Here is a 14,954-nt window from a genome sequence, read left to right as displayed (position 1 = left end):
CTATGGTCACCAGCCAGTGCAAGTCTGGGATTCCACAACCCACCATCAGCTCCTCTCTGTCCCTCGCATTTGCAAAGCCACAGCATGACCCAGACCTGAATTCCCATTCCCCACGTGGGCATTTTTTTGTTAAGGACAGTTTTCAGCCACATCAGCTCCTTGAACCTCCTCCCCACCAGTTCAAGGTTGTGTGGAGAGGACTGCGGATGCGCAGGGGCAGAGCTATCCCATGGCTGTACTGATGTTGGGGGTTTAGAGAGGAGGTGAGAAGCCAGCACGAGGAAGAGGAGCTCAGTTCACCCCCAGGGCACCCTGCTTATGTCAAAGAAGGGAAAGAAAACAAGCAAATCAATGAAGCCACCTCCTGTCTTCCTCCCAGGGCTGTCATCTCTCACCTCGGCCCTGCCCGCTGCCTGCCAAGACATCTCCAGGAAGCCTCGGGCAGGGCTGTGTAAACAGATGCTGAAATCCAGCTCCACCCATGGCCCAGAGCTGCAAAAGATTTCAGGGATTACCAAGGCTGCCTTCAAAGCTCCAGTGCCTCGGAGGCTGGAGATGCGTTGGGATGGGCTGCAAGGGAAAGGCGCAGCCTTTGCCTTAGGGCATCTCTTCACCCAATACACACAGGACACCCAGCACCGCACCTCTCCAGTGCTCAGACATGCAAACCCAAGGACACAAAGCCCAGAGCTGGGAGAGCAGCAGGAATTGCACCTTGGGCTCCTGCCGTCTTAAAAAGAAAATGACCCAGATCTACCTCCGGTGCCACTGCTGTCACCCAGTTTGGTGACATTGTACTGTGTGCCAGACAGTAATCAAATACTATTAAAACCGTGTTGGTCAGGGCAGCGGATGTGGCAGGGCTTTGAGCATCCAAGCGCACTGGGTGGCTGTTTGGGCAGTGCCTGCAGGCAGCAGATGAAGGCAGGGACCTCCCTCTCTTCGCTGGAATGGAAAGGGAGCGGGTCAGGCTCCTGGGGAGGGGGCTGGCTTGCACCCAGGGAGCTTCAATGTTGTGGGCAGATGCCAGGACACTCCAGGCAAACTCCAAAGCACAGGGCTCAGCCTCACTCACCCCCAAACCATACTGATGGTGCTGCAAGCACCCCAGCAGGAGGGCATGGGGTCCTTGAAAGCTTGCAAAGAGCAGGTCTGCTCACCTCCAAGGAGATCCCCTGGGGCAAGGGGCTCAAACCTCATTGACCCCATCAAGCAGAGGGATGGCATAGCAGCCCTGCTCCGTGCAGGGTGGGCTGCAAAGTCTCAAAGGCACCTGCTCTAGCAAGGCTGAGGTGTTTGCGATGGTGTTGAGATGGAAGAGTAAGGAGCCACCAGTACAACAAGAGCCCTGCTGCAACAGCAGGCTGATGCTGCACATCCTTCCAGCCACCAAAGGCAGGATTTTCAAGGGACACATGGTGGGAAGAGGCGATCCAGCAACACCTTGGACACCTACCTTTGGTGCTTTAGCCACAAAATGTCCTGTTTCAGTTCCCATCCTTCATGGGAGCTGTGGTTTGGGGCCAAACATTTTGATGGAAAAGCAAACTGATCAGCTTTGCGTTAAAATTTCCCTAAGGTGGGGAGGGGGATCAAAGATTTGGTCCCATCACCCCCAGGTCAAGCAGATCTATCACAAAGCCTCTGCTGAGCAAGGTCAGTCCCAACCACCACCCCGAGACATGGCTACAACGGTCCTCATGTCCCTCCTGCCAGGTCTGGCTTAATCGGGAATGGCCAAGAGACCAAGCACACCCTGAGCATAGGAATGAGGTATGTGATTTATTAACCTTCCCCAACTCAGCACATCCAAGCAAGGTGTAAAACTGCTTTCTATGGATTCAAGCTCAGCTCACTTGGAGGGTCACTGGCCCTGGGGAACCGCTGGCTTTAAACAAAACGGGGTGTCAGCAAGAGGCACTGAGGGGACAAGAGTTATGGGGAGCAGAAAACAGATAGCTCTGCAACCTCATGGCCCAGAGCAGAGCAGACAGATTTCAGCCTTCACAGTATTGGGAGGAGAAAAAGAAAAAGCAGCAAAAAAAAAAAAAAGTCCTGTGGTTAGGTACAGTGCCCGAGAAGAGCCAGGATCAGACCTGAAAGGGGGAAGCTGGGGATGGGGTTGGCAGCTGGGACCTTCTCCACAGGGAGACCATGCTGAGATGCAGATAGCTCCTCGTGCACAGTCTGGCTGAGGATCCCTCCACACACACAAACACACACCTTCTCCCTCTTTCCTTACTGCCCTGGTGCTGGGGACTTGTGTCTGCCTTGCCATGTGTTGGGAAGGTAACTGTTGAGAACTGGTGAGCTCATTGCAGGAGTGACTCTTAAGAAGATGTTTCTGACATGCCTGAAGGGTTTAGCTTGGCTCATCAACCCCTCTCCATCTGGGTCACCTCCGAGCCTGACCTATTGGCCTTGGCTGTGCCTTCACCTCTGGACCTTGGTAGTGGCTCAGCACAGACCTAGAGCTAAGAACTAGCCCCCATCACCACTGGAGAGAGACTGGAGGCTGGAGAGGGGCAAGAGGTGCCCAAAACTCCTGCCAGTGCAGGAGGAGAGTCAACAGGAGACAGGGATGGGACAGGACAGGAGCGTGCATGGGAGGCAGAGAGAGGTTGGGGGGCTTCTCTGGAGGTCAGGGCTTGGGGGAGCTGAGCTGGGTGCCGTTGGCTGTGGGGTCGGAGAGGGCAGTTTTCCGGCAAGCTCTCAGAGAGGGGTTGTTGAGGAGCGTGTAGGCCAGCCACCACCGGGCTCGGCTCTGCTTGAACCTGGCTCTGCTTGGCAGTGCCTTCTTGGGCTGCATCAGCTGGATACCTGAAAGGAGACGGGAGCGGGGAATGATTTCAGCCCCAGCTCCCCCACGCTGGGACTGTCCAGATGCCATTTCACCCTGGGGTGAAACCAGACGATCCCCATCCTGCCCTTGCATGGGCAGAGGAACAGGGCAGCTCCTGGGATGGAGATGGTCATACATCAGAGAAGGTGGCGTAAAAGCAGAGGGAGCAGCAGAACTACAACCCTCAATGGTCCCTTTACCCCAAGGCACCAACAGCATCTCTAGAGGAGCAGCAAACACGTAGAGGGGACCCCAATGCCACCCCACGGCGATGGCTGTGCATCCCCCAGTTGGTGGTGGGAAGGTCTCACCTTCTTCCACGTTGCTGGCCTGGACCACCAGTGGCCCCTCTGTCCTGGCTAGCTGGAGAAGCAGCAAGCAAAAGGCTTTCATCACCGGGTGGGACTGGCTGACCTCGATTTTCAGATAGTGGCAGTAAGTGTGGTAGCCTGGGAGAACACAGCCCACAGTAAACACCTGTGGTGGGGCCAGGCTGCATGGTTCCCCCCTCCCTGCTGCCCTGGAGCAAAGAGAAGGGCTGTTTGCCAGGGTCCATCTCTGCCCTGCCAGAGCTGCTCTGCCTTCAGAGCTGAGGATGAGCTCTGCTCCCAAAATTGCAGCAGAAAAGCAGAGAAAGGGCTGAGGTCCCCTCCCTGCTGCCTTTAGTGCAGGAGACATGAGGGTCTGCTGTGTGTGCGCAGGGTCTAGCCACTGGTGAAGGCCAGGGGTCCCCAGCAGGGCATCACCTGCCCTTGGGGATGGATGGAAAAGCAGGAGTAAGTGGGCATCAGGAGGAGCCACTTGCTCCTTTTGTCCCACCTGCCTGTTTCTGAACACAGAGTACGAGGACCTGAAGCCACCCTCGGTCCCAGCAGCTCCAGGTGATGCAGGAGCCCCTGACTGCATCCCCCAGGAGCCTGATGGTGGGAGACAGGCCCCCATGCTCACAGAGGTGCTGCAGAGGGACTCCCCAGTGTCCTACCGGGGTCAAACGTCTCCACGCCACGGTTCAGCAGGCTGATATCCAGCTGGCAGAAGTGGACAGCATTATAAAGGCCAGAAATTACCATCCTCCACACCCCAGCCAGCACACCCACCAGGACATTGATGGGGAAGAGCAGGTAGGTCACTATGTAGAGAGCTCGCCTGCGGGTAGAGAAGGAGGAGTAAGGAACACAAACACCACGAGACGGGAAGCACAGCCCTTCCCTGCCAAAATAAACCTCCCGCCAAAATAAACCTCCCGCCCTTCTCTCCCTCCCCAGCAGACATAGTCCCTGTTTGAGGTGTCTCCATCCCATGGAGAGAAGCAAACACCCTTCAGGGCTCTTGGAGAAGAAACAGACTAGTGCACTGTCAGGACTTCAAAACTTGGCCTCTAGCACGCATAGGGTCTCCATTTATCCTTGAAGGCTTAGAAATCAGACAAATCATGAGTATGGTGGTTTGGGATGGAGGACACCAGCTCCTGTGGAGGCCAGAAGAGCCTACAGCAGCCTCCCCGCAATGCTGGGCAAGTGATGGAGGTGATGGAAGTGCCTTGGCTGAACAGGGCAGGACACCTAGATCCACCTGTCACCCTGGTCTTCAGCATAAGGCAGTCACACCATGTGTGAATGAGGGATCACATCTGCTGACAGTATCTGAACCAGTCCAGCTGATCCTAAGGGATCTGGACTTCCTCTGAGGCTGGCAAATGGGGGTGGTGGAGCAGGACACAGGCCTCATGAGCTTCACCACATCAAAATCAAGGCTGTAAGTGGACCATGGCCCTCTAAAGCATCTAAAGAAACCTCTCTGGGAGTACGGAGCCACTTAAACTCCTCAAACCCACAGGCTTTTCCCCTTGAGCTCATGGCACAGAGGATGCCACGACATCAGGGGCACATGTAAACCCAACACAGTCCTGGGGTCCTGGACCTTGGGAGGGACAGATCTGCCCCAAAGTGCCCCCAAATCCCCATACCTGTTGGTGAGCTCCTTTTGGAGGGGATGCTGCTCCAGGAATTGGTAGCGAGCTGCCAGATTTTGCACGATGACAGCAACAACCAGGGTCAACCAGAAAGGCCTGGGTGGGAGGGAAGAGGCAGGATGGACACCAGGAGGGTCCCAAACATGAGACACCATCCCAGACAGCAGAAACCTTCAGCAAAGTTGAAAGGGCCCAAGATAGAGCCTCCTCTTGACAGAGTACTCCAACACATACCATAGCCATGGACATGGCACCCACTTGGGTCTTCCATCCCTCCCTGAGGGCTGCAAGCACTCACCACATGTTCTGAATCATTTTGAAGAAGTGCGTGTTTTTGCCAGACTGGAGTGGGATGACAAAGAAGAAGGTAAACCCCACCGAGCAGATGAAGAAAATCACTTGCTGGATGAGGAGACCTGGGAGGGAGACACAGGGAGAGAAACCATGGTGGGGGAGGATGGAGAAGTGGTTCTTGTTCTTGCTTTTATTCCCCAAACCCGTGCTTGTTGCTGAGCATGTCTTTCATTTTAATCCCATAAAAAGCCTGAAAGATCCTTACCTGCCTCCCCCACTCCGAACACAATGCTCCACACGGGATTTAATTACAAGTTGAGCCTTTCTTATCACTCCCCACATTATCCCCGCCGAGACGAGCCATCACTTGGGGCTGCAACTATGATTCCTCATCATAAAAATCAGCCCAAGCTCTGATTTCTAATCATAAATCACACCAAGATCAGCAGCGGCTGTGGTTCCTTGTGCTTGAGTTTGTGCTTCACATCTGCTGCTTTGCTTTAATGACTTGAAAACCAAGATTTTTAAGCAGGAGGTAGATTCACAGCAGTACGGCGAGATGCAGCCAGCTCTGCCACAGATGCACAAGCACTGGGTGGCCAAAGGAAAGCTGCTCCTTACTGGCAAAGGGGTGCAAGGACTAGTGATCCCCAGCTCCTACCTCCACACTGATCTCTGCAATCTGCCTGCAAAATAGGTCCCCTTTCCTGAGGGGTGGTTGCCAACAGAGCTGGTGGTACCCCCTTGTCCTTCCATCACTCCCCTGGACCCTCAGCTTGACTCTCCTGCGCAGCCTTGGCATGCCGATATGGTTAGGTGTTGCACATGCATCACTGCAGATGCTGCCCAGAGTCACCTCCCATGGGGCAGAGAGGCCTTAAAATTTCTCCAAACCATGGTGGGGTGAGGATTTCTAGCCTCTTTGATGTCCTCCACCCATCCATGGGGTGGCCAGCTCTCCCAGCCAGGGAGACCCGGGCTGTGCCGGGGAAGCCGTGCAGTGAGGGACACCCAGGATGTGAAGACCAGGACTGGAGGAGACAGACAGTCCTTTGCACGAGATGCTGAGACAGCTTCTCAGATCAGAATATTTGGGCTTGAGCCAAAACAAGTCATTGTTTCCCCCTCTTCCCCCCCCCATCTTCTTCCCTACCATTTGGTGTTCAGCATGGTCCTCCCTGCAGAAGGACAGATTGTGTTTAGGGAAAGAGGAACAAAAGCCTTGCAGTCATCCCTTTGCAAAATGGGGCAAGAAAGGGAGAAGAGATGCTTAAACCCAGGGTAGGCTGTGCAAGGTGGGGGTCCGCTACCCATCTGCCCCCTCCTGCCTCCCAGCACCCTTTACCCAGGCAGGCAAAAGCCGTCTGGAAGCTGGCAAAGCTCATCCAGCAGACAACGGCTTGTCGGGACGGGCGGAGGATATGGGCTTTGTAGAAAACATCCAGCACGGCCCCTTGGTACAGCGCCTTCAGGTTGTTCCTGGGGAGAGAGACCAGCTGCATCCTGGCTCCGTGACAAGGTCAAGGCCAGAGGAGTGAGGACACCATACCTGTGCATCACCAGTGTCCTCAGGAGCATGGCACAGGTCAGCAGGCAGCACAACACGAGCGAGCAGATGTAGCAGACTGCGGAGGAGCAGGGGGAGACGGCTGGGTCAGGGCTGTGGCCAGCCCCAGCAACAGGATTTTGTTGTAAAGTGTATCTCAGGAGCATTGCAGGGCCTGAATTATGGGGCTGCATGGATGTACTCCCTGGCGGGGCTCTGTGCCTCACTTTTCCTCCCTACCCACTTTGTGATACAGGGAGACCCTTTTCCATCTCCCAGGTGGACATGAGCTGGTGAGACAGTGAAAAGGAAGGGAAAAGCCAAGCAGCCAGGGGAAATACAAGCAGTTAGGCTAGCTCAGTGCTGGAAAAATCAGTGAGCAAGCCACGATAAGCAGGCAGTGCTATGAAGAAAGTCTAGGAAGATGCTCTCAGAAAAGGGGATGCTGGGGGGAAAGCAAGAGGGGGGAAGGAGAGATGGAGATGTCAGAAAAACAAAGAGGATGAGAGGGTCTTGGTGACTCTGGAAAAGCCATAAAAAGGGCCCGCCTTGGCTCGTGGTACCCCAAGGTAGTGCTGTGGAGGGAGGGGGGAACCCCTGCCTTCCCTGCACCCCCCCATCCAGGGCTTTTTCCGGGGGCCATCTGCTCGATTCCAGCACATATCAAAGCCTGCAGCCGAAGGGCAGCATCTGCAGCGCGGCGCTGCCGGCTCTCCCTGCCTCACCGTCTTGGCACACAGCAGCCACTCAGAGATGCCTGGCACGGCACCAGGCTCACGTGGCCACCTTTCATGTCTGCATGGCTGCAGCTTCAGCAGCTGTTTTAAAGTCCCCCTGGAAGCTGCCCCATCACCAACTGGTTTCCTGGACCATCCTCTGGGTTAGAAATCTCTCTGATAAGTTCTGAAATCCTCCAAAAATCACCTATGAATGCAGGACCTGGCTGGGAACCCACCTTCCAGTGACCATAGGTAGTACTTGACAGTGTTGAGCTCCTTCTCCATGTCACCTGGGACAGCCGGGCTCTCCGAGGGCACCAAGCCAAACTGGACCAACAACACCACGATGTCCTTCGTCATCCCCGCCCGCACAATCTGGATGGTGGGGACGACGGCTACCAGGAGCAGCAGGGCGACCTGCGAGGGAGCGGTGCCATGTGAGCCCCAGGTCATGGTATCCCACTGCTGAGCTATTGCCTTAGCTTAAAGACTTAAGGTCAGCTGATCCCTGGAAGCACATGGCCAGTTGCTGCGGCTCAGCTGAGGGACGGTAATAACTGGAGGCATGCTAATACCATCCCTGTAGCCAAAACTGTGGCATGGCAATGACCTCTGGGCTCCTCTGCCTCAAGAGGACACAGCCAAGAAGGCAGGGAGAGGGCTCTGCTTGGCATTTAACCATCAGCATCACCTGGTAGACAGCGATCACGGCTGTGGTTATGGACAGGACAAGCTTCAGCGGGATCCGGAAACCTGTAAGGCAGAATCAGAGGGGTGTATCAGAGAGGAGCTGGGACGTGGGATCACAGGGGAAAAGTGGAGCAGGCTGCAGGTCCACCCAACCCAGCAGGCAAAAGAAATGCCTGGGGGAGAGCAGTGGAACAGGGCGGTCAAATATTAATTGCGATTTCCCCAGGGAAATCCTGCAAGGATGTATAGCTGGCAGCAGTTTCTCTGTACTTTGGCTAGATGGATTTCCTTCCTGTTGATCCTCCTTTCCCACAAGCCCACAAAACCTCGTGCACCTGCAGTGCCGAGCCCCAGCAGCTGGGTGCCTGCTGCGTGGGGAGCCATGTCCCTTGAGGTGCCACCTCCCAGGACAGCCCCTGCTTCTTGCATGGGCAGAGGGGACAAGGAATAGTTCCCTATTCCTGGGCTGTTAGGGATTTTATCCACTTATAGGTTTTATTCCCTTATTGTAGCCTTACCAAGCATCAGGCTGCAATATCAGCACAATCCATGCCTGAACCTCACTGCCTCAGCCTACCCATGCCCCCATGGTGGGGGCAGTCCAACTCCCCATCCCAAACTGCAACAGTTTGCGCAAAGCCGAGGCATCGTATGTGGGGCGGGCGGCAGCTGCCGCGGCACAGATGCTTTGGGGAAGGAGCCAAGAAAGGCATTTGCTCTCCTCCAGGGAGGGGGAGGCAGCCTGTCTGCTGAGCTGCTGCTGCAGCCAAGAGCGCAGCCCATGCCTGCCCGCAGCCTACCTTCCTCAGGAGCGTAGATGTAGGAGCGTAAATACGTCTGGACCCTTGATAGGAGGCTCTCTTCTATCTTTGTGGAGCTGGAGGAGGAAGGAGAGAGTGAAAAGCATGTCCCTTAGGAGCAGGGACCCTCTCTGACCCCATTGCAGGCAGTCAGGCAGGGCTGGCACAAGCACTCGCTGATCAGGCAGAGCTACAGGAAGGTGTCGTCCTTACCTCCCCTTCTGAGGGCGTTTGGACAGCACAGCTTTTAGGTACTTCTTGTAATAACCTCTCCCTGTAACCTTAAGGAAAGCAGTAATAAGTTGCCTGATTTGAGCACAGGGACATGCTCAGGCATTCGGGGCAGGGAGGAGTGACTCCGCCTTTTGGGGGGCCAGAGCATCTGCATCCCACCCAGCAGCCATCTCCTTGCTCTGCTACCCCCATCCACCCACCCATCGCTAGCACTATGGCCCCACAGCACCCTCCATATGGGATGCGGGTGATGGGCTCCCAGCCCTCGTCTGGATAACAAACACGTTGGAGTGATGCTGGCAGCAAATCTTCCGGCACCGCAAAGGTGGAAATAAATCTGCCTTGTTCCCATCAACAAAGCAGACCAAAACCAGGCACACTGGTAGGACAGCCGAAAACCCTCACTCCCACCAGCCAGCTCCCAGCAAGTGCCTGGGGGTCACTTCAGTCCACACTTGGGCTGATGGCTTTTTTTTGAAGTAGGTTTTTCCTCCTCTCTTTCCAACAAAGCCCAGCATTTCCCAAAGGACCAGGGATTATCCAGCCTACCGGGAAAACAAGGCAACTCCAGTCCCGGTCTGAATGGGACGCATTGATGCCTTAAGCCTCTTGTACTAAGAAGTTTATTCCAAAGATGGATTTTTCACTCCCTCTTCAAATCCAGCGAGATAAACAGAGCCATGACCTGTGCCGTCAGAGGGATGGAGGGGAGACAGCTCCCGGTGCTGGAGCAAAGTGGGGAACACATGCCCTGGGAGCACCGCAGTTCTCCCGGTTCCCCAGGCAGACAGATGGGCTGCAGGGCAGGAGAGTACCCAAAACCATGCAGGTTCGTCAAGGGGTTCTCCCATGCTACCACTGCCCGAGTCACCCTGTGGATTTTCATTACCTCCTTATCCAAGATCTCCTCCTGCCCAGTGAAGCTCCTGATGAGCAGCGCTGGATACCAAAGGCTTAAGAGCACAAGGCAGAGGATGATGGGGACATAAGACAGCATGGAGTAGTACCTGTATATCTGGGGAGAAGCAGAGCTGTCACATATGAGTCCACCCCAGCCTGGGGGTCTGGTCCTGGGCAGGTAACACCTTAATGTCACTTCAAGGAGGTGGTGAGAAAGCCACCTCCAACCCTGGGCCACTCCAGCCTCCTTGGTCCCTTCCCAGGTGGTGGGACATGTACCTTCGGTGACTGGGGACAATCCACCTTCTGCCAGATGTGGACCACGCAGTGGCACCAGGAAAGCAGGCAGCCCACAAGGTAGCTGACCCTGTGCCGGACAGTGGCACAGGCAATCAGGGGGTAGTAGAAGGCAGGGTAGTAGAGCAAAGCCAGGATCTTCCAGTACTCTAGATGGGATGGTGGGAAAACAGGAGGGAGAGCAAAACAGGCAAGAAAAGGCAGCGCTCTCAGTATGGGCCAGGGTGAACAGGCTGCTCAGGTTGCCACCCAAAGGTGCACACCTCCTGGGTGGGGAGGAATGTGGTGCCCATAGGCCAGGAGGGTGCTCGCCTTACCCCGGGTGCTCTGGGAGGAGTGGGCGATGAGTGGCAGAGGGTCCCTGTCCAAGACCAGCACACACAGGGAGGAGAACAGGATGCCGAACACTGCAGCCACCAGCCCTCGGTTGCCTTCCTCCTCCAGAAAGTTGGCTGGGCTGCAAGCCAAGGAAGGAATGAGCCTGATGACAGATCATGGGCACCTTGTCCCCACCATCCTCTGGCTCCAGAGCTAGTTTATCCCATGCTGCACCTCAGCATCCCTCCGCCTGCTTGGCTGCAGGGTGACAGGGACCCTGGGGACCGGGGTGCAGGGCCAGGGTACCTGAGCAGTCCTGGGATGCCGTTCCAGCAGCTCCGGTGGAGACGCCTGCGTTTCACCAGCAAGGACAAGCCCACGAGCACAGCCAGCTGCCAGAAACCCAATTGAGGGAGCAATAAATACATGGGGGGAGGTGGGGTCTGGAGGAGGAGGTTGCTGCTATGTGATGGGAACCTCCACAGAGACACCATCTCCACCCAACACCCTAAATCCAGCCATGGTTGCAGCAGGGACAGGTGCTTCACAACCTGCTCTGATGAGTTATGGGCTCTAAATGCCTCAGAGGTACCATGCTGGGAAAAAATAAAAATAAATCAAAGCCTTCCATTGACTACAGGCACAAAACAAAGTCTGGAGATGTACAAATCCCTTGTTAGAGCATCCCAGCTCTAATCTTGCTCCAGCACAAGCTGAAGAGCCCAGACCTGCTATTTGGGAATAGATGGGCATGACCCAAGCTGGGGGACAGCAAATACAATGTCGGGGCAGATAACCCACCCCATGGGACTTGGCAGGTACTTACGGAGATGGGTGCCATGCAGATGTGATATAGTTTGGGAGAAATAGTAGGGTCGCAGTCTGGGATTACTCTGGGAAACATGCTAGAAAGAGGGAGGGAAAAAAAAAATAATACGTGGTTGTATTTAGTCCCAAAAGGGCAAAGCAAAGATACTGTGGTAATGCCCACGTACACGGCGGCAGGGGATGTTTCAGTCTGATGCTGAGAAGGGGCAAACCTTTGAAGAGCTGGGTTACACAACCTTCAATAACCAGGGATGAAGTCACCCTCACGAGATGACTTTATGATCAAGTGAGATAACACCCAGGAGTTATCGGATTCCCAAGCCGATTCCCACAGGGGCTGGGCGACCTCCCTGCACGTACAGGGACACCAAGGCTGAACAGGAGATCAGCAAGGCAGGATGAAGCCCCCCTTTACCTCTTTTACACCCATATCCATTCTGGCTCTGTCTTTTCAAGGGATGCAGCCTGCAAAGCAGCAGTTCTCCTTGCTGCCTAAGGCACTGCACTTATTAAATGCCAGCTGGGAGGCTGAAGACCCCTTGTAGGGTGTTTCAATGCCTTTCCCATGGGAGAAGGACCAGCCCCAGAGCTTGGGAGATGGTGGAGGCAATGGCTGCCCAGGGTAGGTGCGTGTGGGATGGGGTCCCAGAGCCGCATCCCCCAGCCGGCCAAGGCCAGCCCGGCAGGCGTGCCAGGCTTTGCTTTATTTATTCACCCTCTGGCCTCCATTACATCCCTTAATCTCTGCTTTGCTGCAGCCCTCCTCCTCTCCCCAAGGCCAGGCACGATCCTCCCCAGCCACCTTCACCCAGCACTGGGCAGCAAACCCCTGTGCTGGGGAGCTGAACCCCCTGAGCCTCGTAACTCTCAGGGGGGAACCCACACAAGCCCTCGTGCCCTCCCAAACCCTGCCGTGCCAGTGGGGAGGGCAGAGACAGGAGACCAGCTACAGAACTCCCATAAGCAAGGCTGCAGGGAAGGGTCCAATAGCAAAATTAGGATTTCTCAGGCATCATATGTCCAAGGCTGTCAGCAACCTGCCAGAAAAGGCTTTACAGGACCAGCTGCCATTAGCAAAGCTCTGATTTCTGCCTTTTTTTCTCTGCCAATGGCTGGCCTTGGATAGACCAGAAAATTCCTGCTGTCCAAAAATATCCAGGCTTTGGAAATCCAGGGCATCCACCCACAAGATTGAGAGCACAGGATACCAAAACCCTTTTTGGTATCACCAGGGCTTCAGCATCTAAATCCAGAGCATCCAGGAGCTGTCAGATGGGCAACCCCGCCGGTGCTGCCTCCATCCCTTCACTGACCATGGCTTGCTGCAAAGGAGGACACCCAGAAAATACCCCAAAGGTTTCCAGCAGAGATGTGGGTCATGCAGGTGGAGCTTTGCCTGGGGAAACCAGGGCTGGGCAAGGAGATTTCAAAGGCTCTTTCACAATGCAGAAGATTAAGGACGAGGAGGAACCCTTTGGGCTGGTTACCGCTGGGATCTCCTCCTGCTTGCCTTCAGGATTAGGTATCAGCCAACTTAGTGGTGTAAAACCCACCCACAGAGGACTAAGTCAACAGAGGGACAATAGATGCTGATAGATGGGCCTTGGGATGCCCAGCTTCAAGCCTTGTGGGACACCTTGGATAAATTGCCCCACTGCTCCGTGCCTCAGTTTCCCCTCCCTATAGCAATTCTGTTGTCCTTGGGAAGGGCACTCAGCTAGGAGGGCATGAAATGCTGGGTCCTTGCTGCGAGGCTGGGCCCTGGGGTCCCATCCTCGGGGCAAACAGCACTGCTCTTGGGAGTACGGTCAGTTAAAGAGCGGATCATCACGGATGGAGAGGGAATAGGCTTTACAAGACCCACTGATACACCAGTTTGGGGGAGGGGGGGCGGGAAAGGCATCCATGCAAGCCCAGGCATGCTCAGCCCTATTTTGCAGGTAGGAAACCTGTTCAGGGTCACGGTGCCATGCAGGGACCCGGCCGAGCATCCCAGCCCTGCCTCCCTGCCAGTAGATTGGGGTGTGCTGCCAACTCTCTTTACCCCTAGCCAAAATCTGCACAGCTGCTTGTGGAGAGCTGGGGTGGGATCAAGGCAGGGGACTGATTTGCAAGGCTGTGTCGTGAGGATGTCTTCAAACCCAGAAGCATGGAGCCAGAGCAGCCCTCTCTAGGCCAGCAAAGGCTCTGGGGGCTTCAGAAGGGTCAGGGCAGCAGGTTAACACCACGTGCTTGACTTTGCATTTTAGGGAAGGCTAAGCAAAAGGAAGTGTAACTAGCAGAGATGCCTGCTGCAGGATTTACCCCAGCTCTTGCCAGAAGAACCCTAAAGAAATGAAGCTTTTTTAGGGGGCCAAAACAAGCCTTTTTAATCACTTCCTGCTCACCCTGGAATAAATCCTGGCTCTGCTGCTCAGGGGACGTCGCTCTACAGAAAGAGGACAGAGCAGCAGGGCAGGAGGCTGGCAGCTGCCAAGGGTGACCCCAGCAGGGACAGGGGGACATGTGGCACCCACCAGCAAGGCTGGACACTTACTCATCCTGTGGCACAGCCGGCTCCATGGTTTCATAGATGTACCAGTCAGAAACGAGGTCATCAGTGCCGGCAAAGCCGTTGTCCAGCGGAGCATCATGCATCCCACCGGAGCTGTTGGCTGCCATGGCTGTCTCCTTCCTACCTCGGCAGGCTGGAGAGAGATGGTGAGAGGCAGCTGGAGGCAGAAAGCAACCAGGCTTTCCCAATGTGTGCCTTCCTGGGCTCTTGGAAATGCAAGGATGGAGGTGCTGAGCCAAGAGGCTTTATCTTCTCAGGTCACTCCTGCAGCCGGGGGGGGGGGGGGGACACCAGGAGCTGTCAAAATCAAGCTGTACCTCCAAGGATCCAGCTTTTATCTGGACTCAGAGGAAGAAAGAAGGGATGACACCCACTCAACCCCCCCCAAGCGCTCAGGGCACACCTAATTGTCCTCCGGCCGCTCCCTGCCCGCCGCATGGGATGCGGATAGACTCGGAGCCTTTGTTTGGGTTGTTTAACAGCTTTTACACCAATGACTCGAAAAACGGTGCAAGGGTCAAGTTTTGGGCTTGGCAGCATGGGCTGGCTGGCAAAGCAGGGATGAGATCTCACTGCAGCTGGGGAGCCCATGACCCATGTCCCCATTGTCCCTCTGTGCCACCAGATGCCCCCCCCAGCATCCAGCCTCCCCCAGCCCCAGGGAGAAAACCTCAGTCCCTCTCTCTTTGTAGCAATAAAAAGGAAGAAGGATTTGTTGCAGTGCCAGACCCAACAAGCTCTCGTTTCTCCTTCTCCCCATTATTTTTTGATGACTTTGGCCCAGACAGCCCCACACCCTCCACTGCTGTCTCAGAGCTACATCACACAAGCTGCAACATGCCTCATCTACCATTGCTATTGGAAAGGCAGTGCCTAAAGACGTCCCCAAAGACATCCCCAAATGCCAGGCAGCGATGCTCAGTACAGCCTCCAAGCCCCAGGAACTAGCCCAGGACCTGC

The 14,954-nt window shown here is 55.3% G+C and overlaps 1 protein-coding gene across 1 annotated transcript; it reads right to left on the bottom strand.

Moving 5' to 3' along the window:
- Window positions 1-2,641: 2,641 nt before the first annotated feature.
- Window positions 2,642-14,101, bottom strand: STRA6 (signaling receptor and transporter of retinol STRA6). Its single transcript, XM_072870981.1, has 17 exons — window positions 13,977-14,101; window positions 11,439-11,517; window positions 10,919-11,004; window positions 10,612-10,751; window positions 10,277-10,443; window positions 9,987-10,112; window positions 9,077-9,144; window positions 8,864-8,940; window positions 8,065-8,126; window positions 7,610-7,790; window positions 6,658-6,733; window positions 6,454-6,587; window positions 5,113-5,230; window positions 4,809-4,910; window positions 3,825-3,988; window positions 3,154-3,291; window positions 2,642-2,820 (listed from the first exon to the last, which is right to left on the bottom strand). Exons 1-17 carry the CDS (start codon window positions 14,099-14,101, stop codon window positions 2,642-2,644), a joined length of 2,022 nt encoding a protein of 673 aa, XP_072727082.1.
- Window positions 14,102-14,954: the final 853 nt, after the last annotated feature.

Source organism: Ciconia boyciana, chromosome 8 (assembly GCF_034638445.1).
Source record: "Ciconia boyciana chromosome 8, ASM3463844v1, whole genome shotgun sequence".
In the NCBI taxonomy this organism is placed as follows: domain Eukaryota; kingdom Metazoa; phylum Chordata; class Aves; order Ciconiiformes; family Ciconiidae; genus Ciconia; species Ciconia boyciana.
This window is presented reverse-complemented; position numbering and strand designations above follow the sequence as displayed.